Source organism: Xiphophorus hellerii, chromosome 11 (genome assembly GCF_003331165.1).
Source record: "Xiphophorus hellerii strain 12219 chromosome 11, Xiphophorus_hellerii-4.1, whole genome shotgun sequence".
Classification (NCBI taxonomy): domain Eukaryota; kingdom Metazoa; phylum Chordata; class Actinopteri; order Cyprinodontiformes; family Poeciliidae; genus Xiphophorus; species Xiphophorus hellerii.
This window is the reverse complement of record NC_045682.1, coordinates 29,072,256-29,099,715: the sequence shown is the minus strand read 5'-3', so window position 1 is coordinate 29,099,715 and position 27,460 is coordinate 29,072,256. Positions and strand designations below refer to the sequence as shown.

The 27,460-nt window shown below is 40.7% G+C and overlaps 1 protein-coding gene across 3 annotated transcripts in view; it reads left to right on the top strand.

Annotated features, from left to right (window-relative positions):
• The window catches only part of larp1 (La ribonucleoprotein 1, translational regulator), a 40,094-nt gene extending 13,047 nt beyond the window's left edge, over positions 1-27,047 (top strand). Inside the window, exons 2-21 of one of the 3 annotated variants that reach the window (XM_032575422.1) lie at positions 1,882-1,949; positions 2,849-2,914; positions 6,084-6,155; positions 8,730-8,880; positions 10,639-10,773; positions 10,844-10,996; positions 11,794-11,956; positions 15,034-15,178; positions 15,914-16,082; positions 17,050-17,216; positions 17,480-17,575; positions 19,929-20,255; positions 21,763-21,886; positions 22,148-22,353; positions 22,423-22,529; positions 22,751-22,908; positions 22,983-23,127; positions 23,198-23,307; positions 23,816-23,943; positions 25,023-27,047. In XM_032575422.1, the coding sequence (XP_032431313.1) occupies positions 1,882-1,949; positions 2,849-2,914; positions 6,084-6,155; positions 8,730-8,880; positions 10,639-10,773; positions 10,844-10,996; positions 11,794-11,956; positions 15,034-15,178; positions 15,914-16,082; positions 17,050-17,216; positions 17,480-17,575; positions 19,929-20,255; positions 21,763-21,886; positions 22,148-22,353; positions 22,423-22,529; positions 22,751-22,908; positions 22,983-23,127; positions 23,198-23,307; positions 23,816-23,943; positions 25,023-25,244 (2,912 nt within the window). In that variant the 3' untranslated portion in view covers positions 25,245-27,047. The remainder of the gene's footprint in view (positions 1-1,881; positions 1,950-2,848; positions 2,915-6,083; positions 6,156-8,729; positions 8,881-10,638; positions 10,774-10,843; positions 10,997-11,793; positions 11,957-15,033; positions 15,179-15,913; positions 16,083-17,049; positions 17,217-17,479; positions 17,576-19,928; positions 20,256-21,762; positions 21,887-22,147; positions 22,354-22,422; positions 22,530-22,750; positions 22,909-22,982; positions 23,128-23,197; positions 23,308-23,815; positions 23,944-25,022) is intronic. The other 2 variants (XM_032575423.1, XM_032575424.1) reach the window with 2 other exon arrangements.
• Positions 27,048-27,460: the final 413 nt, after the last annotated feature.

Here is a 27,460-nt window from a genome sequence, read left to right as displayed (position 1 = left end):
GGCATGGAGACGGATAATTCTGTCTCTCTATAATAGAACTGAAGGTAACTTCATATTTCAGTCATAAATCAGTTTACACCAGGGCTGCAACTAACAATTAATTTAATCTAATTGGACAAAAAATTGACACATTCTGCAGATTTTCATTTAACCACTTAAGATTTTTTTACACAACATTAGAAATACATTAAAATATTCAAATAAACTTATTTTTTGAATAAGAAAAATAAAAATTTTATTACCTATAATGCAACAACAGAGCAACTCCTTAGTGAACTCCTGAAAATTAAACTTACAAATTATTTTATTTTACCTGAAAGAAAAATTAAAGGGCATCAAAAGGAGAATATTCTAATATTATTTACAGAAATCTGCCTTCCCTGTTTGAGAAAACTAAATGAAGCAACTGCAAGTTTCCAACATCAGGAGTTGATTCCCCTTTACTCCATTTCTCAATGCTGAGCCGTTGAGAGTTCAAAGGTCAAGCAAATGTTGCAGCTAATGTGGCTAGCCTGCAGAAACGCTTCATTGCTGCAGCTGAGGCAGAAAACGTTCACTGAGTTCAGTTAGTCCTGAAACACAATTCAACCAGATTAAAACGGATTACGTCTGATTAAACCTGAACCAAAACGTTCACACTATGTCAAATATGTGAAGTAACCATTATTAATGACTGGATTTGTACAATTAACTCTGATTTTAAGGGGATCTGTTATGCAAATTTCACATTTTGGATGTTTGTAAACTTTTATTTGTGTCTCTGTTGTGTTAAGGAAATAAGTCTTACCTAAGGTGAAACTGAGTCAATCAAGTACGAATCAAATGTATTTTGATTATTATTTTATTCAAAAATTAAGCAAATATTTGCCAATAACTAGCCAATATTTCCCCTGGCTAGTTCAGTGAAGAAAAGATGAAGGTACATCGCTTTTAATATCCACCAACTCTCTTACAGAGATGAGAGCAAAAGGGAGAATCCCAGCAGTCTCAGTTTAATTCACAACTCTGGTGTTTGACCTGCAGACTGTGGACCTGGACGGTTCAAACCCAGGTCAGAAATCAGAAAAACCTTCATTATGTGTTTCCAGCGAGCTGCCTCCAACATGAAGGTTGCTTTATGGCTGAAATTGATTAATTGCTTGAAATAAAACCAAATTTGACATAACAGCCGCTTCACAACAGAACAAACTCATAAAAAAAACACGTTTAGCAATAAGTTCATGTGTTTTGGTGTCTGGAAAAAAGTCATTTCAAAAACCTTCAGAATATAACATCACAACTGGGCTGTTGCCTAGCAACTGCAGCCCGTTCCCTAGCAACCCCAGCTATACTCCAGTGGTTGGTCAGTTGGTTTTTCTCTGTACAATGGCTGCTGGAAAACATAAGAGTTTAGTTGTTGCTGCATTCTGGTTTGCTGTGCAGGAGGCTCCACTAATGCTTTTCAAAGACTTACGGTTGTATAACTGCGCCTGTTTGCAGCCATTTTGCTGCAAGTGTAACTGTTGAGGGTTTCCAGGCCGCTCTGGAAACGGCCTGGAAACCTCGACTGGCCAGAGCCAGTCGGTTCCAGGAAGCAACAGCAGCTTGTTTGGATTTAAAGTGGCAGAGACCCTAAAACAGCTCAGACTGAAACCTGATTATCTGAGAATGATTTAGTGTAAAACATATGAACATGTTTTGAATAGGCCGATCTTAACCTGTTACAGGAAGCAGACTGAGTCACCTTTGAGCTTCTAACAAAAGAAAAACTGTGAGGGTTCTAAATAAATGTGTGTTTGGTGACTAATTCATATTTTCTTTCTTTTGCGTTTGAATTTTATTTTGGAAAGCAGAAATCCTGTGGATCCTGATTTAATGTCGGCCATCTTTCTTTATTTCCAGCAGAGTCGAGCGGCCCGGCCAAAGTGGTGAGAGCGGGGAATCCACCCAAAGCCAGGCGAGGAGGAAAGGTAACATTCTCAGCGTTTAGAGCTCTGCTGCCCCGAAGGCAGGAAAAATAACCTACAGTGAGAAACGCCGAGGGATGGAGCGGCAGCTCGTCTGGCTGTTTGACCTCTGACCCTGCAGCCCACAGTCTGACCGCCATCGGGCTCCGGAAACGGCCTGGAAACCTCTGGAAGCCAGAGCCATTCGGTTCCAGGAAGCAAATGATATCTGCTGCTCCATTTCCTGTTTCACTTCCTGTTTCACTTTCTGCTCCACTTCCTGTTCAAATGTGTGAATGTTGTCACTTCCTTCCTTCCTTGTAACCCCGAAGCAACTCTAAGGTCAGAAACGACCGTCAGCCGTGTGTCGGCCATATTGTTTGGTGATGTCATCGGCTCAGATGGACAGAAAGCGAAGAATATTAAGGATATTATATTATTATCCTTCAGGTTGAATCAATTGTTCAGTCACTGGCTGCTTTTATCAATTAATGTTTGAGTTTTGAACATTTGATTTTTCCACCAATTAACTCTTTTTGTTTCCATAGTTACGAGTGATGTCATCACACCCAGAGCCGCCATCTTGTTTTACAGTTTCTGTTATTTGGGCTTTGAATTCAGATCAGCTCTGGTGGAATATATAGAAGTTGTATATAATGTGGGGTTAGGCTAATGTTTTTATGTTTTCACCAGAACAGTTAAAATATTAGGAGAACGAAGGAGTAATTTTCTGAAAATGATTTTCCTTTCGTAATATTTAGATATTTTTCTGGTAAAATTGCATTTTTATTCTAATATTCTGAATATGTTCTAGTATTTGAACTTACTGAATCTCAGAATAAAAGTCACTTTTTAAAATATTTGTGTTTTATTGTAGATTAAAGTTGGTGATATTTAAAATATTTCTCTCATTTTTGTTTCAGGTTGGAGATTTTGGCGACACCAACAGCTGGCCGACTCCAGGAGAGATTGCAACTAAAGACATGCAGGTAGCGTGTGCTGGGGTAAAGGGGCGGGGCTAGAGAGGGGGCGGGGCCTATAGACCCCCTGCTGACAGTGAGCTGTACGATGGTTTGTTGTTGCTTTGAGTTTTTCTTGGTTTGTTTAGATGAGAATAAGTTGAATCTTCAATCTGAGTTTCATCTGAAACTCAGATTGAAGTTTCTGGTTTCTCGACTCAGAGGCCGGCGGCGGCTGACCCTCTGATTTATAGCTAAAATTGATTGATTGATTGATTGCTTGAAATAAAACAAAGTTTGACATAACAGCTGCTTCAAAACAGAACAAGCTCTTAAAAAAACAGACGTTTTAGCAATAAGTTCATGTTTTTTAGTGTCTGGAAAAAAGTCGTTTTAAGAACCTTCAGAATATAACATCACAACTGGGCTGTTGCCTAGCAACTGCAGCCCGTTCCCTAGCAACCCCAGCTATACTCCAGTGGTTGGTCAGCTGGTTTTTCTCTGTACAATGGCTGCTGGAAAACACAAGAGTTTAGTTGTTGCTGCATTCTGGTTTGCTGTGCAGGAGGCTCCACTAATGCTTTTCAAAGATGTACGGTGGTATAACTGTGCGTCTGTTTGCAGCAGGCGGCCGACCTCTCATTGGCCGGAGGCTCGTTCTGCAGTCAGAGATGTGAGCTGGTCAGATAAACAGAAATAAAAGAAAAGTTAAAATGTGAAGCGTACAGAAATGATTTTTCAGGTTCTGATCCGAGCCGCTGCCAGTCAGAACCCTGCAGTTAAAACATTAATAAAATCGTGTTTCATTAAGCAAATTGTATAATTATTTGGTAAATGAAACGCAGCTGGTGAGGATGAAGCCTGAGAAACTTTTCATGTTGGTTAGCTTCTTGCTTTAGCGTTCACTGCAAAAACACAAAATCTGACCAACTATTTCTGTCCAGTTTCTGCTGAAAATATCCTGAAATAAGATAAAACTAACTGAAGCAGAGGTGGGGAGTAACCTTTACTTTAGTAACTTTCTGGACAAAATGTACTTTCAGGAGGATTTTCACTTCACTGTATCTTTTGTAAACTCAAACTGTCTCATTGAAAAACGTGAATTTTTATTTAAGTAAAATTTATTTTCCTGCCTGCGGTTTGAGTGATTACCTGGCTACCAGACGTTAGCTGCTGGGATTCTCCTCGCCATTTCTTCCTTTCTTAGTTATATTTTCTCTGTGAGCAATGCGGCGCAGCGAGTAGCCATGGTAACCAGCTCTATTTTGGGCGGCCCGGTGGCGCTAACGGGCCGGATCGTGTCGTCGGTCCCAGGAATAACCTCCAGGTCCGGTGGCAGAACGGAACGGTCGGAGGCAGGATGTCCTTCTAGGGCCGCCGTAGAGAACCGGCCGGTCCGAGCCGCTGCTATTCTTAGTGCTGCCGGGCCGCGGCGTCCGTCACGTTCACCGCCGTAAATCAGAGCCTGGCGGCGGCGAGCCGACACGCTGAGAAACACTCGGATGAACCCGGAGTTATTCCTGCCAGTCTGGGATTATGGCTGACATTTTTCTGACATTTTTAGACATTTTCTCAGGATGTTTCAATAAAAGAATCAAGATCTGCTTTTGGTTCTTCATTCAAACAAGTTAAATTTATTAGAGAATATTTCAGCAACACAAACAGCTTTATACAGTAAACAGTTATGGATAAACATCAGATGAACATATTGATCAGGTTTTAATTCATTTTTAAGCAGAGCAGCTCCAACCAGCTGGGCATTAAGTCTGGATTTAAAGGAACTCAGTGTTTCGGCTGTTTGCTCCAGATCTGTGGATCATAGAAGCTGAAAGCTTCATCTGTGAAGACGCTGCTGCAGGAATCAAAGCCACTAAAGAGAAAATAAAGCCTGGATGAGTTTCTCTGATATGAGACTTTAGTCCTCTGGTCCTGGAAATGTTCTGCAGCTGGGAGAAGGCCCACTGTGGAACCCACGGGTCAGAGGTCAGCCTGATCTCTGGTTTACAGCTGGAAGACCTGAAGCTGTGCTGACTCTAGATCTATAGCTCTAGGTTGTTCCTCTTTAGGTTAAATCATAATAAAATTTTTGTTTCTCTGGAGAGAAAATGTAAACTGGAACGTGGAACTTCTGCTTGGACCTTTGACCTCTTCCACGCAGCGGAGCCACAATCGCTAAACATGCTAACAGTCTAAACAAACGCTACGTTCATCTTCACTTTCAACTGAGGTAATTATTTTCCTTTATTTAGTCGACTTTTCTAATAGTTACAAGATAAAGTTCAGTAACGAATCCAAGAACCACATCTTGAATAATAATTTCTGGGAGTTTTGTTTCTCAGAACCGAATGAAATTATTGCTGCTTTCAATTTATTTATTCATGTAAACGTTTCGGGTCATGAAAAAAATAAATTCAGTGAAAGTGTTCAGTAAAATCCACGTATATTTATTTTAATAGTTCCAACAGCAGATAAACCTGAGTATGAAAACTGTTCATAAAGTTTTATGAATTATAAAGTCTCTGGAAACAAAAGTATCCTTAAACAGCACAAAGAAACGATAAGCCATGTAAATGAATGATTTTGTTTTAATTTATTGACTGATGACCTTGCGTTGACCTCTGAGTAGCAGTGGTCAGTTTCCTGCCGAGTCTCACAAAGAGGCGGCGACCTGCCGAAGGTTTTTTTTTCCTTTTCTGCTCGTCGTTGTGAAGCAACAGGACTGACTCAGCAAAACGAGGCTCCGCTTTCTGTGACTCGACAAAACGAGGCTCCGGTTTCTGTGACTCGACAAAACGAGGCTCCGCTTTCTGTGACTCGGCAAAACGAGGCTCCGCTTTCTGTGACTCAGCAAAACGAGGCTCCGCTTTCTGTGACTCGACAAAACGAGGCTCCGCTTTCTGTCGGCTTTTCTTTTCTCTTAAATTCAGAGAAGCCGCCTGGAAGCGACCGTCTCTGATTCGGTTTGTGGAAAGTTTAGGAAGCGTTTAGTTGTTTCCTCTGGGGGATTTTAACCGTTACGCCGGCAGACGCTTCTGCTCCCGCAGCTTGTGTAACTCTGACGTGGCGTTTTGGAGGAACCGTAACGCCTCCAGGCCCCACGACACTGAGAGTGACTCGCAGCAGCCTGCTGTGTGTGTGTGTGTGTGTGTGTGTGTGTGTGTGGATCCTGTCTAAACTGCTCTTCCCTCCCTGTGTTCAGATGGAGGCAGTGGGACAGAGCGCGTCCGGCCCGCCGCCTCTCAGGCAGGTCAGAGACTCGTGGAGAATCGCTGTAAGTTCAGCTTCTTAACTCCCCATGAGGCCAGAAATTAAAAATCCTCCAGGCAGAAGGAGAAGCTGCTTTCCCCTGATTGTGCAACACTAAACACACATGTTGAACTAACAGAGAAAAATCGATTCAGGGAACGTTGCTGTTGGCACAGCAGCGACCCAAAGAACCCGGCAGATAAAACCCATTTCAGGCCAAAGGTTCACATGAATCTTTAAATTGTTCACTTTAAAAAGTTTGATTTGGTCATTTTGATTAAATCACTTTCTTGTAGAAACCTTAAAATCCAGATTTGAAAGTTTCCAGCTGGTCAGACTTTAGTTTAGTATTTGTGATCCTTTAAAGAAAATCTGTTGTGAAAAATTCACATTTTTGTTTCATTTGAGTCTCAGCAGAAAAACACTTAAAAATGCCCAGATGTTTTTGGGCAATAATTTTGTGATTGTTGGTTATGGAAAAACGGCTCCTTAAAAAACAAAAAAACTGTGCTGTTGCCTAGCAACCCCAGCTATCCTCCAGCATTTGGTCAGCTGGTTTTCCTGATGTACAATGGCTGCTGGAAAAGACAAGAGTTTAGTTGTTGACTTGCTTCATTGTGGTTTGTTGTTCAGTAGGCTCCACTAATGCTTTTCAAGATGTACGGATGTATAATTGTTTGTCTATTTACAGCCATTTTGTTGTGAGTGTAAACGTTGAGTTGGGGGCGTGGCCAGCAGCAGCTTGTTTGGATTTAAAGCGACAGAGTCCCTAAAACAGCTCAGACTGAAACCTGATTATCTGAGAATAATTTAAAGAATATAATGAACAGGTTTTGAATAGGCCATATGCTGCTCTTTTAACTGTACTGCATTAATGCAACTGTAATATTATTTATAGGGACTTTAATTCATACAAATAAATAATAAAACAGGAAAAGATAAAGATATTTAAGCAGCTTGATTATATTGCATGTCATTTTTAACAGCATTTTAAATCTGTCTGTTTTTTCATATCAATTAGAGGTTAGCATGTGAGGGAATTTAAAATAAAAACATGCACTCCTTCATTTAGCTCACACACTGAGGAAATGAGCCTAACATGCTTTAGCTTTAGCTGAACAGACTGTTGAGCAGAACAAAATTAAACATCTTGCTTAGAAAACTTTATGCTCACAAACAATCGCCATGGTTACCTCAGTGGTTTGGCTGCTGAAATAAGATTCAAATTCAAATATATTTATCTGTAGTTTTTTCACTGTAAAACAAATGTGCTCTTTAAGGAAGAGAAGAGATCATTTTATCTGAAAACAAAGATTATTCATATTTTTGGTCCCTCATATATTCATCAATATGAAAAATATATTTAAAAACAGGTAAAGTTGTTTGTTCAAACAATTCAGATTCAGAAAGTGTCAACAAATCTAAAGGTCGAATATTTAATCTGTTCTTGGCAGATTTTGTGTTCAGCTTCATTTCCAATTATCATGTAAATCATTAAAGGTCAAACAATTAAATCAAAAGGCCAAAACTGACGCAACAATCTTAACCTGAATGCAAAAAAGAAGTTCAGTGATGATGTTTCTGCTTCCTCACTGGTTTAAAAGTTTAAATTGAGTTTAAAGTTTTCCCGTTTGCTGCAATCAGAGTTTTTCCAGCCGGTTCTCGACTCGTTCTTGAATGCAGCGCATGAATCCAAAGCGTTCTGGGTTGAGTGTGTGTGTGTGTGTGTGTGTGTGTGTGTGTGTGTGTGGATAACCTGAGGAACCGTTTCCTGTGAGAACAGTCGCCATGTTGTGCTCTGCTGTAGTCAAATGTTGTGAACTCATGCAAATCCTCTTCTGTTCCTCTTTAATGAAACATTTAATTCACTTTCTGCTGCTTTAGCTCCATATTTGCTCCAAATGACACAAGAAGCTCGTGTTACTGATTTCCTTTGTGTGTATTTGTGGAGTATTTAGAAACTGACTATTTAAAATATTTCTGTATTTTATTTTTCATAAGCAGATTTTACCTGGACTTGCTGCTGATTGTTTTAGCTGCTGATTCTCTGCAAAGATTTTCTTTGTTTGTTTTATGGGAACAAATCCAGCGGCAATCCTTTCTTCTTAATATTCAGTTTATTAAAATAAACTCCAGAAAATGTCAGTAAATTAGTAAATCCATTTCTACCGCTGCTCCGCTCAGCGATGGCTGCGTGGCGTTTGAGCTGCTATGGACAGGAGGTGGGACCTTTAGAAAAGATGAAGCTAAGTAATAAAAAAGCAACGTTTTGGTTGATTACAGTGGAGTTTAGTTCTGAACCCAAAGTTTAACGTTTTTTCCACAGGATGTCGGCTGATTGTTTTCAGAAAATCCTTTTTCATCTGGTTTATCTGCGTTGATGTTGCTTGGGTTGGATGTTTGCCTGTGAATGAGCGAAACAAGCTTTGAGTTGCTGCCGTTAACGCCGAAGCTTCACTTTGACTTGGAGAAGTTAGAGAAGCTGCTGCATCGTTTTGGCTCTCGCTGCTTCAACACGTTGCAGTTTTAAGGTTTGGATCCCAGATTCCAGCTGTTGAACAGAAAGTACTAATCCTGCAAACGGTTTTTTTTTTTTAAGGGTCCCAAAAGGTCGGCGGCTAAGAAAGAGCCAAAGGACAAGAGAGAGAGCAACGAGGAGAGCAAGGAGAACCTGAAGGCCAAATCTGACGACTCGGGAGAGGAGAAGAACAGCGACGACGACCCGCAGAAAAACGGGCCAAAGAAAAAAGGTCAAATACTCAAAAACCAAAGAAAACTTTAAAATGTTGGCTGAAGCTAGCGTCTTCACAAAGTGGATCGATTCTCGCACTAAGAGAAGAAAAATCCATTAAAAGCTCAAACCCAGAAAACACAAACCTAGCTGAAGTATGGTGGTGGCAGCATCATGCTGTGGGGGTGCGTGATTCCCTTTCTAAATTAGATGACATCATGAGGAGCAAACATGACGTCATCATGAACCAGGAAGTTGAATTTGTTCTTCCGGACAAACAAAAACAAAGTTCTTCAGATTAATCTTATTTTTTGCTTTTTAAGATCCAATTTCTGGAATGAACTCTTTGGGTTTCCGTAGTTCAGAGTGATGTCATCGCAGCCAGAGCCGCCATCTTGTTTGACCAGTTTGTTTTCCATTTTCCATTTATTAGGCCCAGATTCTGATTATTATTATTTTTAATTAATAAAGTCAGAATATTAGAAGAAAACAGTCACAATATTAGGAGAATAAAGCAGACATTTTCTGAGGACCATAGAAATCATGTTTTAACACAAACATCATTTTAATTTCAGCAGGTTTTGAAACGTTTGAACATGAACTGTATCTGTTTGGAAAGAATCACATGAACTGAACTGATCATGTCTGAATTTTCACAATTAAACACTAATTCTCTAATACTGTGTCATCTAGCTCACAGGAAGGATGATTTGAAAATATTTCCTGTCGTTTATTCCTTTTTTAGAAAAGAAAGTGAGAAAAACATTTGATCTCTAATCGGATTCGGTTTGAAAAACTCTGATTTAGAAGCTCTAGTAAAGAGCTGGATCCAGTTCAACCAGTTCTGCCAGAAACTACTGAGAATCTTTAGGAAGAAAACTCAAAAACATTTAAGAAAAACTTGAATGCAATTTTACCAAACTTCTGTAATTCTGATGTTCTGTAAATAAAAAAAATTCAGATCAAAACGGGAAAAGTTTGAGCTCAAACTGCGTCGTTCTTTTTCTTTTCTGGTTTTCATCTTTTTAATTGAACTTCCAGCGGTTCTCTGCTGCGCCCTGCTGGCCAGCTGAGGTACTGCAGTAGCATTCCGCATTTTGAAGAGAAACTTTCCGGTGAAAAAAGCAGCAGATGTTGAGTTTTCCTGAAATCTGATCCAGAAACTGATTCTCCTCTTCAGAGAATCCGTTCTCAGAGTTTTTCAGAGTTTAGGATATTGGAAAGAAAAATGTTGTAAAACTTGAACCTTAAATGATAAGTTCTTGATTAGGACTGAAGCAATTAACCATGTTCATTATGATTAATCAGTTATTGAAATAACTGTCAACTAATGTTGTAATTAATAGTTAACTGGAGTTTAAAGACTCAAAAAAAAGACCACAGGATGATACAACAGCTCAAACTGTTTAAATATGAACATCTTTTATCTTAAATAAAAACCTTTATCTGTAAATCTGCTGCATCCAGAACTCCTCTGTAGTTTTAGCTTCAGCTGGTTCAAAAGGCCTTTTATTAATTGTTTAATTGAAAACAGGATCATCTTTCCTCTGTTGTTGATCAGATTCTTATTTTCTACAGATGGTCAAATGTTCACTGAAGGAATGAAAGGTTGTTTAATATAATGTTCATTTTCTAATAATAAATGAGTGGAATAAATATTATTGAGGTATTTCTAATATTGTATAAATGGATGAAAGTTCTGCAGGATGTGTTTTATGTATTATTTATTGATTAATTGCTAACCAATCGATGTTGGACTCCATGTTTCCCCCAACAGGAAACAAGCAGAAGTGGCTTCCTCTGATGATCGACGTGAAGCCTGAAGGGCCGCGGGAACGCTCGGCGTCCCGCAACAACAGCCGGCAGAACGAGCAGCCGCGGCTGGCGCCCAACGCCCGGAACGACCTCAGAGGTCAGCCGGACCGCTCTGATGGTCAGGAGAGGTCAAAGGTCACCACTGATGCGGTTGGTTTTTCCGGCAGATTGGCACAGTCAGAAGTACGAGCGGGAGTGGCGCGACGACCACGACGAGGTTTCCAGCGTGAAGAGCGAGGGGGCGCCGTTCCGCGGAGGGTTCAGAGGTCGCGGGCGTGGCAGAGGAAGGGGGCGGGGCCGAGGCCGAGGCGGCGGCAGAGGTACAAACACACGGAGACCTGACACACAAAAATCACATTATTCAGGTTCTTATGCTTCAGTTTGAGTCGCTGCTGCTTCTAAACATAAAAACCTTTCAGACTTTTTTGTCCATAAGTTTGTTTTAAATCTGTTTATAACCTTTAAAACTCCTGCAGTTTGATTTGACCTGCTGTCGGACCAATAATCAGAATAATCTGAACGTATCCAGGTTGGAGTTTAATCAACCAAACTTCAGTCGGATGTTTCATGTTTCAGCAGATTTGACCAGAGTTTAGCTTGATGGCCGTATGTAAACTTATGAGCTTTTTTTACTTTTTTGTTTTTTTGGGACAGAAAGTACAGAAAAAGAACATCGGATGTAATCGTGTCACAATGAACAATTAATAATTAAAATGAGCTCAAATATTTCCATTTCATCAACAATCGTTAGAGAAATTTCTTTAAAAAGTTGGAAAAACTAAACCTTAACTTTCTGTTTTATTAACTAATGTGTTAAATGCTCCTGCATTTTGTCTTTGGATGCAGAGAATGAATTATTCATTTGCATTATTGTTTATTTTGAATATTTAAGATGTTTCCAGTTCCAGATGTTCTTTTTTTAATCTTTTAGAGGCTGTGCGTCAATAATTATTTTATTATTATTAATTGAAAATGGTTTTAAAACAGAAGCATCATCATTTATTGCAATAATTTCTGGAACTAAATTTCTGCTCTGCGCTGTGTTTGCCTACCAAGATGGCGCGCATCACTTCCTGTTCAGACTGGTGGGAATAAGCCCCGCCCCCTGTCTCTGCAGGTCACCATGACTACCACTACGGATACAAGGCGTTCGACGGGAAAGACGCGCCGTACGGCCAGAAGTTCGGCAGCTCGGTCACATATTACTACGACAACCTGAGCAACAGCGAGTTGTACGCCGCCGACCAGGAGCTGCTCAAGGACTACATCAAGAGGCAGATGTAAGCACCAATCAACCATTAATAACAATTATTGATGATTAATGGTGATTATTAATGATGACTGATGGCTGGCGATGCGGCTGTGGAGGGGAGGAGCTCCTCATGTTTCGCCTCTGAATGATTTTAGTGGAGAAAGAAAATTTCAGCTCTAATTCAAAAACTCTTTAAATGATTCAGTTTCATTTAAACATTAAAGGTTTAATTTTTCTATTAAATTCTTCAAAATGTTTCAAACTGAACAGTTTGGTAATAAAATTCAATCTGATGTTTGATTAAAATCCTAAATTCAGTAAAAGTTTATTTACACCTGATATATTTTTCTTGCTGTCTGAAGCTAAATCAGATCAAATTTCTCTTATTTTAAATAATTTAGAGTTACCAAAATTATTTCTATTTAATAAAATGCCAGAAATCTTGGTGGGAATAATGTTTTGAGATTTCTTTTTTGTAACTTTTTTCCTATTTTGTGTTTACACCATGTTCCAAATTATTATGCAAATTGGATTTAAGTGTCATAAAGATAAAGTTTTTTGTTGTGCTATTAAATTTATAGATGCTATTGTGTGTCAGGGCTCTTTGAATCACTATAATTATTTCAGAGATCTGGTTGATTAGTTTGTCTGGTCAATTAAAGGAAATCTACTGAAGAAGGATGTTCCACATTATTAAACAGGCCACAGGTTCCAAGCAACATGGAAAGAGAAAGAATCTCTATTGATGGAAACCATCAGATAGTGTAGTGCCGTATGACAAGATATGAAAACTTCAGACATTTAACGAAAACTGAAGCGTTATCGTACTGTGAAGAGATTTGTGGCTGATTCAGAACAAAGATGGTTTTACAGATAAAGGCAAAATGAGGAAAGTTTCTGTTAGACACATTCATGGGATTCAGAGAGCAGCTGTTAAAATGTCCTTACAAAGCAGCAAACAGTTATTAGAAGCTGCTGGAGCCTCAAGGTGGAGGATCCTCCAGAGGCTTGTGGTGCATGAACCTACTATTGGGCCCCCTAACCAGAGCTCACAAGCAGAACCGGTCCCAGTGGGCCCAGCGGTCCCAGTGGGCCCAGCCGGACATGAAGATTAATTTTCAAACAGATTTGTTCACTGATGACTGCTGTGCATCACTGGATGGTCCAGATGGACGCAGTAGTGGATCGGTGGTGGACGGCCACCACGTCCCAACACGGCTGTGACGTCAGCAAGGAGGTGGTGGAGTCATGCTGTGGGCCGAATCATGGGGAGAGAGAGAGAGCCGGTCGGCCCCTTCAGAGTCCATGAAGGTGTGAAAATGACCTCAGCAAAGTATCTGGACTTTCTGACTGATAATTTTCTGTCATGGTTCCAAAAGAAGAGCCGAACCTTCAGTAGCAAAATCATCTTCATCATAACAATCCACCATCTGATGCTCCCAGGAAAACCACTGTGTCATTGGCTGCTATGGGCATAAAGGGCAGAAACTCATGGTGTGGTCACCATCCTCCTCTGACCTCTGACCTCTACCCTACTGAGAACCTTTGGAGTTTCCTCAAGCAGAAGATCTGAATGCAGTTCATATCAACCAGCAGCTCTGGGAAGGTTTTCTGACATCCTGCAGAGAAATTCAGCAGAAACTTTCCACAAACTCACAAGTTCAATGGATGAAGAATTGTGCTGTGATATCAGAGAAGGTCCAACGTTAACATGGAACTGGGTCTGTTAAGATGGTTCTGATTGAAATAGCTTTTGATTTTAGTACATGTGAACACTTAATGCTGCACATTCACAGAATGACCGTTTGCAGTTCTTTATAATCCATAAAATGTTTAGAAAATCTGCTGTGCATAATAATTTGGAACATTTTGCATTTTGAGTTTTTTATTTTTGAAAAAAATCCTGTTGTCATGGGGATCTTTGTTCAGTAAAATTAGATTTATACTGTAATAGTTCATGACTTGAAGATTATACTGACCATCATTTGCATTGACCATTTAGGAAAACCTGAGAAAATATCACTTGCATAATAATTTGGAAGATGGTGTAATCATTAATTTGATCAGGAAGGTTGTTTTAATTTAATCAATATTTATTATTCCTAATAACTCGATGACTTATTGATCATCTCATATTTCTTACATTAAAGAAAGTTTTTAGTATTTTTTCTCAGACCAGTCGTGTTTTCATGAAGCTAGACATTTCAAATCAAAACATTTAATTTTATTTTAGTTTTTAGCTTCTTCCTGCTGAAGAATATAGATTTTATTAGCACTAATAATTAACATTAATTCAAACTGACTCATTTCTATTGTTTTTATCTCCAAAGTGTGAAGCTGGAAAAGTTTGAAAACTTAAAATTTTCCGTGTGAAAAGTGAAGGAACTGCAAAAAGAATCCAGTCCTGTAAAAATATTAATTTTATTATTGATTATTTGATGGAGTGACGGCTGATCCTCAAACTGCACATAAAAACCTGAACATCTCTAAAATACTTACTGTTAATAGTTTTTAGTTTATTCATCCCAGACCATTAATAAAATATAAATCATGAGAATATCATCAGAGAGGACGGTGATGCGGCTGCAGGAAGGATCTCTGGTAGCAGTCAGTGTTGCAGCGTATCTAAAGAAGCTTCTGACTGAAGACTAGCTGAATGACATGGTAACATTTCCTCCTCTTTAAATCCCCATTTTATTTATAGTTTTAATATTTATTTAGTTCAATTCAAAAGTACTTTATTAACCTCAATTGGTAATTAAATGTTTTTTAGTCTTCAAAGATTTATTTTATCACTATTTATGTAAAGAATCTAAATTCGATGTGAGCTGAAGTCGGGTTTCTTGCCGTTTTGTGTAAAAATGTTTCTCCTGCAGAAACATTTGAAGCCTCAGGCTGATCGCTGGTGGATCTCAGAGAATCAGGTCTTTAAAGCCGAAACGTTCGACCTGCAGGTCCAGTTTGAGTCAAAACGGATCCAAACATCAAACCGACCAAATGGGTCATCAGGAAACAGCTGATTATTGTGATCCAGGTTAATTCTGACCCAGATGTTGGTGTTGTGTTGGTGAAGCTGAGAGCAGATCAACGTTTCGTCTCCTGCAGAGAATATTACTTCAGCCTGGAAAACCTGCAGCGGGACTTCTTCCTGCGCAGGAAGATGGACGCCGACGGCTTCCTCCCAGTCGGACTCATCGCCGGCTTCCACAGAGTTCAGGCGCTCACCACCGACGTCTCGCTCATCCTGGAGGTCAGACTCACATACGTACACCACAAGACGGACAAATTAGTCCAAGAGGAGAGAAAAACCAAACATTTTTACTGACTGAAACAGTGAGATTAATGCATTTATGACATAAAATAAAATCATTAATATGGGTCTTATCCAGACTATTGAGGCTGTTCTACAGGTGAGTACAGGTACTGAGCTTTAGCTGAGGAAACTGAGAGTAATAAATATTTCTTAGAGATTTCTATAACTAAATATTTGATGTATTGACAGGAGAAATTATGATATTGCAACATTTTATTACACAGTTGGCTTGAAGTTAAAAAGCATAAAACTTTTTCCTCTGATAATCGGCAACAAGAGAAACCGGAACAATGTCTTTCTCTCTCTTTCTCTCTCTCTCTATCTATCTCACTTTCTTCCTCTCTCTCTTTCGCTCTCTTTCTCTCTTTCTTTTTCTGTCGCTCTCTCTATCTCTCTATCTATCTCGCTCTTTCTTCCTCTCTCTCTTTCTCTCTCTCTCTCTCTGTCTCTCTCTTTATGTGAAACTAAGTTTATAGTAAACCTTTAAATTAATCTTGCTTCTTGTTTTCACTGTTTTAACTCCACTACTGATTTCTTGCTTTTTGTTTCATCTATAAAACATAAAATTTTAATTTTGTTGTGCTTCTGTGAAATAATAAATGATTTAGATTCTGATTTCAGGCAGTTTAGGGATAAAAAGTGTGAATCTAATAAAATCTGTTTGCTCTAAAGGCTCTGAAGGACAGTAAAGAAGTGGAGGTGATCGACATGAAAATTCGCCGGAAGGACGATCCCGGGCGGTGGCCTCTTCCGGGCCTGATGGTGCCGAACCACACGGACTTTTCCCAGCTCATCAACTGTCCTGAGTTTGTTCCCAGGCAGATGGCAGAGGAGTTCAGAGGTCAGCAGAAAAAAATTCATCCAGCGTCTTCTTTATTCTTTGGTCAGATTTCTGTTGAGATATAGGTCTGAAATTTCATTTATGGTAGCTTTAAAAAGTCTTAAATTCATTTTAAAAAACCAGTAAGTTGGCCTTAAAAATGTTTATCTGTCTTAAATTTGGTCCTGGCAGGATTATTTATTCATGTTCTATGTAGTTTTATTTTCTCGCAGTACTTTTCTGCCAGGCTAAAATTTGAGTTGTACTCTGACATCAACATTACATTCTTTAACTGCAGGTGCTAACTAGCTGATAATATGCCCTTGCTAACTAGCTAGCTAGCTTTATTGCGTTTGTCATGGGTATGTGTTAGTTTGTCTCATGGCTGGACAAAGTTTTTACATTTCTGTGGAGATATAGGTCTTAAAATTAATTCATAAAAGTCTTAAAGGTCTTAAAGAGTCTTAATTTTATGCATCTAAAATGTCTTCAAATGTTTTAAACTCATTAAAAACTTTGCCTGAATATGTCTTAATCTGTGTCTCTGCAGGATTTAGTCTCATATTCTATGTAGTTTATTTACCTGTAGCTCGTTTCTGTCAGGCTAAAGTTGGAGTCGCATCCAGATGCTAACTAGCAGCTAACATTCCCTAGGTAGCTAGCTTTTCTTTTTGTATGGTCTCATATATTTAATGCAGTTTGGTTTTCTTTACGGATTCTTTATTCTGTGGCTCAAGGCAGTTGAGGCTATCGCTAACTAGTTGCTAATATGCCCATGCTAACTAGCAAGCTATGGACACAAAAAAGCTAACTAGCTAGCTAGCCTTTTTTTGTCCATAAGTCTTCATAAGCCGGCTGGATAAAGTTTGAGTTGGGAAAACCTGCAGAAACCTGAATTCCAGGAGTTTTTGGTGTTTAAAGTGTTTGATGAAAATGTTGAGGATGTGATATTTAAACAGCAATGCACCTGACTGTGTTTCTGCTGCAGGATCATCCAGATCTTCCACTCCGGTGCACCAGCAGACCAAACCCGACGGAGACGTGTCCAACCTGAAGACGATGCCCAAAGGCCTCTCAGCCAGCCTGCCTGACCTCGACTCCGAGTCCTGGATCGAGGTGAAGAAGAGACCCAGACCTTCGCCTGCCAGACCCAAGGTACCAGACATGACGAGCTCCTCCCTAACGATCTCCTCCCTAACGATCTCCTCCTTAACGATCTCCTCCCTAACGAGCTCCTCCCTAACGAGCTCCTCCCTAACGAGCTTCAGGACTCTCATGCTCTAAACACATCTGTCCGTTTCTTACAGAGTGAAGTCAGTTATTATCAGACATCCTATGTATTATTTTTCATTATTTTCCGTTAATCCAGGTAGACCAGGTGAGTTTTTGTCCTTCATCTCGTCTGCTCCGTGTTTCAGGCGCCCTCGCTGCAGCAGAGGGAAAGAGACGATTCGCTGCGCTCTCCGCTGCCGCCGTCCGGCTCTTCGCCGGCGCCACTGACCGCTGGAAACAAGGTGGGAAATTAATAACTCATCACTGGTTTTAATGGCTGAAAACTGGGAGGCGGCGGCGTGAAATCGGAAAGAAAAGATTTCCCATTTTCTGAAAAAGTTTGTAAAAAAGAAAATGATTTTTCCAGATTTCCAGACAAACTTTGCTCTGCAGTTATTTTTTACACTGATTTGCCTGCAGATGATTTTATTATTTCTGTTATTATTATGGGACAGTTTTTACCCGATGGCAATCATGGCACTAAATTCAAAGGCATAAGAACTTCTGCTCTTGACACCACTTTGTTAAAAAATGTAAATTCTGTTGCGACACCTCCAGGCACTGCAACCATCTTCTGATGCCAGTACTATTTGTACTATTTATTTCTTTATCTTATTTATGTACAGGGGTTGGACAATGAAACTGAAACACCTGGTTTTAGACCACAATAACTTATTAGTATGGTGCAGGGCCTCCTTTTGCGGCCAATACAGCGTCAATTCGTCTTGGGAATGACATATACAAGTCCTGCACAGTGGTCAGAGGGATTTTAAGCCATTCTTCTTGCAGGATAGCGGCCAGGTCACGACGTGATGCTGGTGGAGGAAAATGTTTCCTGACTCGCTCCTCCAAAACACCCCAAAGTGGCTCAATAATATTTAGATCTGGTGACTGTGCAGGCCATGGGAGATGTTCAACTTCACTTTCATGTTCATCAAACCAATCTTTCACCAGTCTTGCTGTGTGTATTGGTGCATTGTCATCCTGATACACGGCACCTCCTTCAGGATACAATGTTTGAACCAGAATGGTTCGGTAGTCCTTGGCAGTGACGCTCCCATCTAGCACAAGTATGGGGCCAAGGGAATGCCATGATATGGCAGCCCAAACCATCACTGATCCACCCTCATGCTTCACTCTGGGCATGCAACAGTCTGGGTGGTACGCTTCTTTGGGGCTTCTCCACACCGTAACTCTCCCGGATGTGGGGAAAACAGTAAAGGTGGACTCATCAGAGAACAATACATGTTTCACATTGTCCACAGCCCAAGATTTGCGCTCCTTGCACCATTGAAACCGACGTTTGGCATTGGCACGAGTGACCAAAGGTTTGGCTATAGCAGCCCGGCCGTGTATATTGACCCTGTGGAGCTCCCGACGGACAGTTTTGGTGGAAACAGGAGAGTTGAGGTGCACATTTAATTCTGCCGTGATTTGGGCAGCCGTGGTTTTATGTTTTTTGGATACAATCCGGGTTAGCACCCGAACATCCCTTTCAGACAGCTTCCTCTTGCGTCCACAGTTAATCCTGTTGGATGTGGTTCGTCCTTCTTGGTGGTATGCTGACATTACCCTGGATACCGTGGCTCTTGATACATCACAAAGACTTGCTGTCTTGGTCACAGATGCACCAGCAAGACGTGCACCAACAATTTGTCCTCTTTTGAACTCTGGTATGTCACCCATAATGTTGTGTGCATTGCAATATTCTGAGCAAAACTGGGCTCTTACCCTGCTAATTGGACCTTCACACTCTGCTCTTATTGGTTCAATGTGCAATTAATGAAGATTGGCCACCAGGCTGGTCCAATTTAGCCATGAAACCTCCCACACTAAAATGAGAGGTGTTTCAGTTTCATTGTCCAACCCCTGTATGTATGTACAGTATATGTATATTGTATATTATGTATATATACACAACCTGCATTTTAACTCGAGTCGAGCAAATCTCAATCTCGTTGTAATCTGTTGATGACAATGACAAATGAATCTTATCTTATCTTATCTTATCTTATCTTAAAAATGAAATCCTTTGCCTCAAGAAATTAATCTGCATTAATAAAAACCTAAAATAAAATAAACCTGTGATTTATTATCTTTGATTTGAATATTTTACCCATCAATGTTTCGGTTTTTACAAACCATAAACGCTTCATTTCACCGTCTGGTTTGTCAGTAAATTGTTGGTTAAAATGTTTTTTCATTCCGACCAGAGTTGGATAGTAACTAGTTACATTTACTTCAGTAACTTTTTTGAAAAGGTATTTTTACTACGCTGTACTTTTTACTTTAAAATGTGTTGAAGATATTTCTGTGTACTCTTCCTCCTCTGAGGACGATCCAGAAATTTTACAAGATTAGAGAAAGATTAGAGTTGCTTCATGATAAAATTACTCAAGTAAAAGTAAAAAGTAGTGAAAATTCTCCTAAAAAGATTTTTTTCCTAAAGGTAAATGTGACTATTTGTCTCTTTTTGTTTTTTCACATTAAATTCCAATGAAATGATTTTTAATCTGTCATTTTAATATGTTGTATTAAACGTATTAATACAAGCGTTGTAAATATTTTGGATATTTTCTGTTGGCTCCGGATCAGGACGGCGCCGAGCCGGACGAGCCGGAGGAGCTGGACTTCATGTTCGACGAGGAGATGGAGCAGATGGACGGCCGGCGCAACACCTTCACCGATTGGTCGGACGAGGACTCGGACTGCGAGCTGGACGACCACGACGTCAACAAGATCCTGATCGTCACGCAGACGCCGCCATACCTGCGGAAGCACCCTGGCGGCGACCGCACCGGCCACCACACGTCGCGCGCCAAGCTGACCAGCGAGCTGGCCAAGGTCATCAACGACGGCCTCTTCTACTACGAGCAGGACCTGTGGGACGACAAGTACGAGCCGGAGTACGCCACCATCAAGGTCAGCCGAGGTCGCCGCCGCTCCGCTCACCGAAACCAAACCCAGGAAAACCGTAACGAACCTCGTCCTGCATTTCTAAAACTGAAAATGCTGAAGTTACAGATGCAATATCCTTCATTCTCATGTTTATTAATCCATTTATTAGCCATTCAGTCTGATGAGAAGCTGATTTTCATTCTAATTAGGTTCTTCACACGTTTTATTAAAATAGTTTCTTCTGCTCAGTAATAATTACCCAATCAATGTTTGCATAATCAATACTTTCACATTTTCTGCACCTAAAAATGAACCAAAATATGAAAAACTAAACCTGCTGCTACAAAAAACTAAATAAACAATATTTAAGTAATCAGAACTAATTAAAACCAGTAAACAAAAAGTCAAAACGAAATAAAACTAAACTGTAAACTATTGAACTATTAGTCACTATTTGTTTTTTGAAGATTTAATTTTTGGAAAATGTGGATTTTTTCCTGGGTTTCCATAGTTACAAGTGATGTCACACCCAGGGCGGCCATCTTGTTTATTTGGACTTTTAATTTCTGTCGTTATATGATTATTTTATTTTTATTTTATTTGCCAGGAAAAGTCTCAACCGTAAAGTCAAAGAATATTTCATGTCATCATTCAGACCAAACCTGAATTTGTTTCTTAAATAAAATCAAAATATCAGAAGAATAAAGTCGAAACTTTATGAGAACCTGAAAAACAATCAAAATAAATTAATATAATCTTAAGCATCTTGTGAAGATATACTTTGGTATAAGTTTTAAAAATTATGATTAATGCTTAGTAGACATAATTAATCCAAACACATCAGCATCAAATTATCAGCAGCAGGAAATGATTGAGTCTGTTTGTGACATCACATCCTGCTAACTAATCCGTTTCTCTCATTGAAATTTTTTCTAATATTTTGTTTATATTTTTATGATCAAATATTTCCTGCAGCCTTAACGCTCACCGGACAGATGATTGAAATAAAAACCAGGTTTAAAAAAATATTTCCTGCTGTTTGAAATTTCCCTTTTAGAAAAGAAAGTGAGAAATAGACCAGAAAGAGTCGGGTCTTTTATTTTGAAGGCGTGTGTCGGAGCTTTTCTGGCTCCGTGTTTCTTTTCTGTTTTTGGAGGCGTTTCTGCCGCAGACCAGAGGACTCTGTGGATTATTAGCTGAAACACAGAGCGCTGCTTTTAGTTTTGTTCTGCTTTGTTGCCACGGCGACCCATTGTTCGATTGTTGTGTGGGACCGCCACGTGTTCCCCGGCGTACGTCCAGCGCCCCACGGACCACAGGTTTATAAGCCGCTGGCCGCCTGACGGGGTGCGGCCCGGAGGCGTTCAGCTGCTGGTTCAAACGGGAAGCAGGCCGTTCAGCCGGGTCGGGTCCGGTACCGAGCGGTACCAGCGTTTTAGGTCGCTGTGGTTTACTGAAGATCCTTACGGTCCGTCGGCTCCCTCTGGGCTTAAAACCGACTGAAAGTCATTTTTGTGTCGTATTTTTGCAGCAAGAGGTGGAAAACTTCAAGAAGGTTCATCTGATCAGCCGCGAACAGTTCGACTGCCTGACCCCTGAACCCCCGGTCGACCCCAACCAGGAAGTGCCGCCGGGGCCGCCCCGCCCCCAGCAGAGTAAGATCACAACTACCAGGATTTAGGCTCATTTCTTTTTTAATATTGTATTTATTTTCATAACATTTTAGGACCAATACAGAAAAATAAATTCCGATTTTCTGTCAGAATTCCAATATTTTTCTTGAGAATTGGGACTTCTCTTCTTGGAACTCAGACTGTTTTATTTTTTTCAGAATTTGGATTTTATTTCCCAGAATTAACGATTGAATTCAGACTGCTTTTCCAGTGACCTCACTTCCTGTTCCTCTCCGTTTCCAGTCCCCACAGACGCTCTGGCAAACAAACTGTTCGGCGTTCCCGACCCGTCCTCCACGGCGCGCTCGCTGCCCACCACCGTGCCCGAATCCCCGAACTACCGCAGCGCTCGGACGCCCCGCACGCCGCGCACGCCCCACAGGAAGGACGCCGCCATGACGCCGCGCTTCTACCCGGTGGTGAAGGAGAGCCGGCCGGTCGACGCCAAGGCAAGACGAAGGAACTCGGAGTTTGATGAGGAAAACTCGATCCCAGTCTCACGGTTTCGTCTGTTTCAGACGCCGAGGAAGAGGAAGACCCGACACAGCTCCAACCCTCCACTGGAGTGCCATGTGGGCTGGGTGATGGACTCCAGGGAGCACCGCTCCCGCACCGCCTCCGTCAGGTGAGACTCACCTGCTCAGGTACGCAGGAAGTGCTGACTTTAAAGAGAGGAAGCAAAAGCCGTTAGGTTTCCATGGAAAATGAGTCAAAATCCTGCAGACTGGAGTTTAGTTAAATCTGCGTAAATCTGGCTGTGAATGAACCTCAGAGTTTTTCTGTGGTTTGTGTTGCCGGCTGTTACTCCGCTCCCTGATGTTGCCGGCTGTTGCTCCGCCCCTGCAGCTCCAACGCCAGCCCGTCTGAAGGGACGCCCGCCCTCGGCGGCGTCGGCTGCACGCCGCAGTCCCTGCCGAAGTTCCAGCACCCGTCACACGAGCTGCTGAAGGAGAACGGCTTCACGCAACACGTCTACCACAAGTACCGCCGGCGCTGCCTGAACGGTAAGCCTCTCCCTCCCTCGCCGCTGCCGCCCGGCGATTAGCGACCTGAACGCCGTTTTCTCCGCCCATCGCAGAGAGGAAGCGGCTGGGAATCGGCCAATCGCAGGAGATGAACACGCTGTTCCGGTTCTGGTCGTTCTTCCTGCGGGATCACTTCAACAGGAAGATGTACGAGGAGTTCAGGCAGCTGGTGGTGGAGGACGGCAAGGAGGGCTACAGGTAGCGGTCGCTCCGCAGCGCCTCATTGGCTGACGTGGCGTGGCGCGTTCTGATTGGCTGTGTGCTGCAGGTACGGTTTGGAGTGCCTGTTCCGGTACTACAGCTACGGCCTGGAGAGGAAGTTCAGACCCGACATCTTCAAGGACTTCCAGGAGGAAACCATGAAAGATTACGAAGCAGGTCAGGAAACGATTCATCACGATTAATCGATTAATTTAGTTATGGATTAGTCATTAACTGGAGCAGGAATAAAAACATTTTGCATTTAAAATGAAAAATCTTTATTGTCTGTACAGATTTTCCACTAAAAACTCTTTAAATGACAAATTTATTCTGTGATAAAAAAAATCAAAAACATCTTTTAATAAGTTAATCTAATAAATAATCCCAGATAATTTCTCCACTGGACTGATGCTCAGTTCAAGTTTTCACATGTAGAAATATTTTTAGATTCATCCTACATTCACTAAATGAATATGTATCAAATGTGTTCTATTTTATAAAATAAAATGTTTTTATTGTATAAATAATTGAAATACTGTTAAATCTGCTAAATGTGACAATTTTAATCAGATTAATCGATTACTAGAATAACTGTTCAGATCTGTAAACACTTAAAAAACACGTGAAATGACCGTTCCAGTTGATCTAATCAGAGTTCTGGTGCTGTCCTCTGTCCGGGTCACAGGTCAGCTCTACGGCCTGGAGAAGTTCTGGGCTTTCCTCAAATACTCCAAAGCCAAGAACCTGGAGATCGAACCCAAACTGCAGCAATGTCTGAGCAAGTTCAAACGCCTGGAGGACTTCAGGATCGACGTGAGTAAACCACAGAAGAAGAAGGCCAATACTACTCCAATGATCGATTAGGAAAATTCCTTAAAGCAAATTAAATTTAGTTTAATATCATCCAGATCAAAAAGAGCAATGATGTGGAAAAAATAGGAAATGTTTTCATCTTAAAAAAAGGAATTTAATAATTTACAGACATTTTCTCATCTTTTGCTAGCATAAGTGGCTACTACAAAACTGGACCATTAATTTATCCAATTAATCATCAGAATAATCCAGAAAATACTCCATCAGCTTGTCTGCACATCTTTGGAAAATATTAAATTAATCCATTTAAAATTAAGACCTTAAAATGTCTTAAATTAATTTTTGCGTTGTCCTTAAATAAATTAATCACAGGTCTTAAACTTTATCATGGCAGAACTATTTTATACTACATTGTTGAGTTTTTTTTTGTTCTGTAACTTGAGGCATTCTAGGCTAACGCTAACAAGCCACTAATATATTCTTGCTAGCTATTTCTTTTGTGTTCTGGATAAGCAATTTCATGTGTGTAATGAGACGTTTTGTAGATTTCTGTTGTGATTTGTGTCTTAAGTTTCATTCAGTGGTCTTAAGTAGTCTGCATTTCATGTTTGTAAATTAAGACCTTGAAATGTCTTAAATTAAGAAGAAAAAAGGTAAGTCAGCCTTAAATACATTAATTACAGGTCTTAAATTTGGACATGGCAGCACTAATGTCTCCAGCTTTGTTTTTTCTTCTGATTTGAAGAAGTTGATGTGACTGATAGCAACTGGCTAATATAGCTCTGCTAGCTAGCATTTTTGCATTTCTTGCTAGCTAGTTTTATATCAGTGATGTGGGTCAGGGGAGGCAGGTGAGGCAGATTTTTTCTTTTTTTTTCTTTCTCTGTCTTCAGGTAATCAAGGCTACTGTTAGCATCCTGCTTGCTAGCTAGCTTTACATCCATTTGCTATTTTGTACATTAGTTGATACAGGTGTTAAATTTAATTGAAAATGTTATTAATTTGAGTTTCTGAAGGCGGCAGAAACCCGAATCCTGAATCATTTCTTCACTTGCTGAAGCGTTTCTGTCCTCTTCCAGCCTCCGATGGACGATGGCGGACGCAGGAGACACCCGTCCAGCGGAGACGGCCGGCGCCGCCACCCCTCCCAGCCCTCCAGCCGGCCCCATAGCCAGGCTGGCGCCGCCGCCCCTCCCACACCTGTTGCTGCTGCTGCTGGCTCCTCAGCCAAGAACGTTGCCAAACCCGCCAACCAGAACCAGAGAGCCACTGCAGAACCAGACGCAAAAACACTGAAGTAACCGTGGCACGGTTCTGCAGGGACCGAGCCGAGCGGGTCTGCCTGGCGCCGGAGGAGAGGAGCGCTTCATTTGTTCACCTGATCAGTTTCAGAACAAAAACTGTTGAGTTTGATTTCTCTCGAGAGGTTTAAATTTGTGGATAAATCACTGAAGAACGAGTCTCCCCCCCACCGCTCCGTCTGGAAGGTTCTGACTCCTCGGACCGGACCAGACCGGTTCCTCAGATGAATCTGACTCACGGCCAGATAAAAACAGAGACTCTCTGCGTCAGGCTGTGAACGTTGCCTTATTTTGATGGTTTTTCTGTCGCCTCCTCGCTGTTACCATGGTTACCACGGTGGCCTGTTCCAGCAGCGGCCACCAGGTGGTGCTGCCGGGTTTCCCATCCGTCTGAACCGTCTTCCTTCTGTTACTGAGATTTAAAACAACAAACCAACTCAAGTGAGAATTAAAGATGGCCGCCTTCTGGCTTCTCCTCCTCCCAGACATCAGCAACGCTAAGCCACCGGACCCAGAACCGGACCGGAACCGGACCCGGATCTGATGATGTCGTCGTGTAAACGTGAACAGATAAAGATCAGCAAATTCTATATTTTCCGTGTCTTTAACTCTTTATTTTAAATTTCTTTTGTTAAATTTGCTCTGCTTTGGTTAGAACTGAGGAATTTGAACACAAAAGGGAAAATTGACTTTTCGTGATCAAATCTGATTATTTTTAATTCAAACTTCAAAATGGGTAAAAAAAAAATAACAGCAAGGCAGACTAATTATTAAATCTCTTCAGGTAGTTTCTGTTTGGGAAATTTAAAAAAAAAGAGTTGAGGTATGAATTAGATATTTGTCAATTTTTGTGAGAAACTTGAGAGAAAACAAAAAATGTTGACAAAAGGAGCAAATTAATAAATTAGAATTTGGTCTTTATGTCGGTAATGTGATTCTAAAAGTCCAGATTCATAACCTGCAGTGACACATTTTAACTTTTTGTGGCTCTCAGAAATGTTAAGATTATATTGAGATATTTAAAAAAAGAAATGTTTTTATTTTTATGTGAATTTTGTCTCCATTTACTGTATAAACATTTCAGACTCCAACTCCTCAAACTGCAAAGGATAAATATAAATTTACTTCCCAATCAAAAGACGATTCTCCACAATTCTCTGAAATTATTTTTTAAAATCTGCTGCACTTTTTCCTTCCACCAACTTTCCATTAACATGTTTGCATATATACATCAATCAGAATTGTTTTTATTTTTTTTTACTATTTAAATTTCCTGAGAAGCTGAATTTTAAAATTTTTTGTTTTGGCCGTGACCTTTGACATTAACTGGATTAAACGGCTGAATTTCCCTGTTTGTGTTGAAGCTGGAAAAAGCAGAGTGACTCTGTCCTGATTGGCTGATTCCTGGTGATGAAGGTCATTCTGAAGGTCGCGTTCGGCCGCGATGTTTTTCTTTTTTTTCTCCAATCTCCTTTGGACGTAAAAGTGGGAAACCTTCCTCCCAGCTCATCCTCTTCCTCAGAGCCTCCCGCTAATGTGACGGGAAGAATCCATCTGCTGCTAGCTGCCGGCGGACACCAGGGGGCGCCGTTCGGCGGACACCAGGGGGCGCCGCCTGCTCAGGCGGGTGTGAGAACAGAAAGACTTGAGATCCGGATGGAAAACTTGGCTGCTTGTGAGACTGAAAAGGACAAACGCTTCATGAAGCCATATGAATAAGAACTACCTGAACCATCTAATATTTCCTTTGGCTTGTTATGAGGAAAAAAAAATGAAAATGAGGATAAAAGGAACAAAAAAATATATATAAAGTGGGAAAAAAATGTAAAATACTTGAATGAGAGCTTGTATTATAACATTTAATATTCATAATATCTGCTTTGTAGGCTGACGTGATTCGCTATTAGTGTTATTTGTAATTTGTAGTAATTATGCTTTATTCTTTAATAAAGAAAAAAAAACTGAAAACAGACAAAAAAACCTGAAAGCGGCGCTGGAGAGTGATTTATGACGGAGCAGGAAGTTCCTCTGGTCCAGGTGATATTTGTGTTTGTTTGGGGCTCAGCGGGTTTCCTGTGGCTTCCTCTTCCTCTTCCTCTTCCTCAGTGCTGCTCAATCCATTTCATTGCTTCAACAACTTTTAGACTTTTGGAATAAAATTCACAGATGAAATCTCTGGATTTCCATATTTCAGAGATGAACTTGGGTTTGAATTG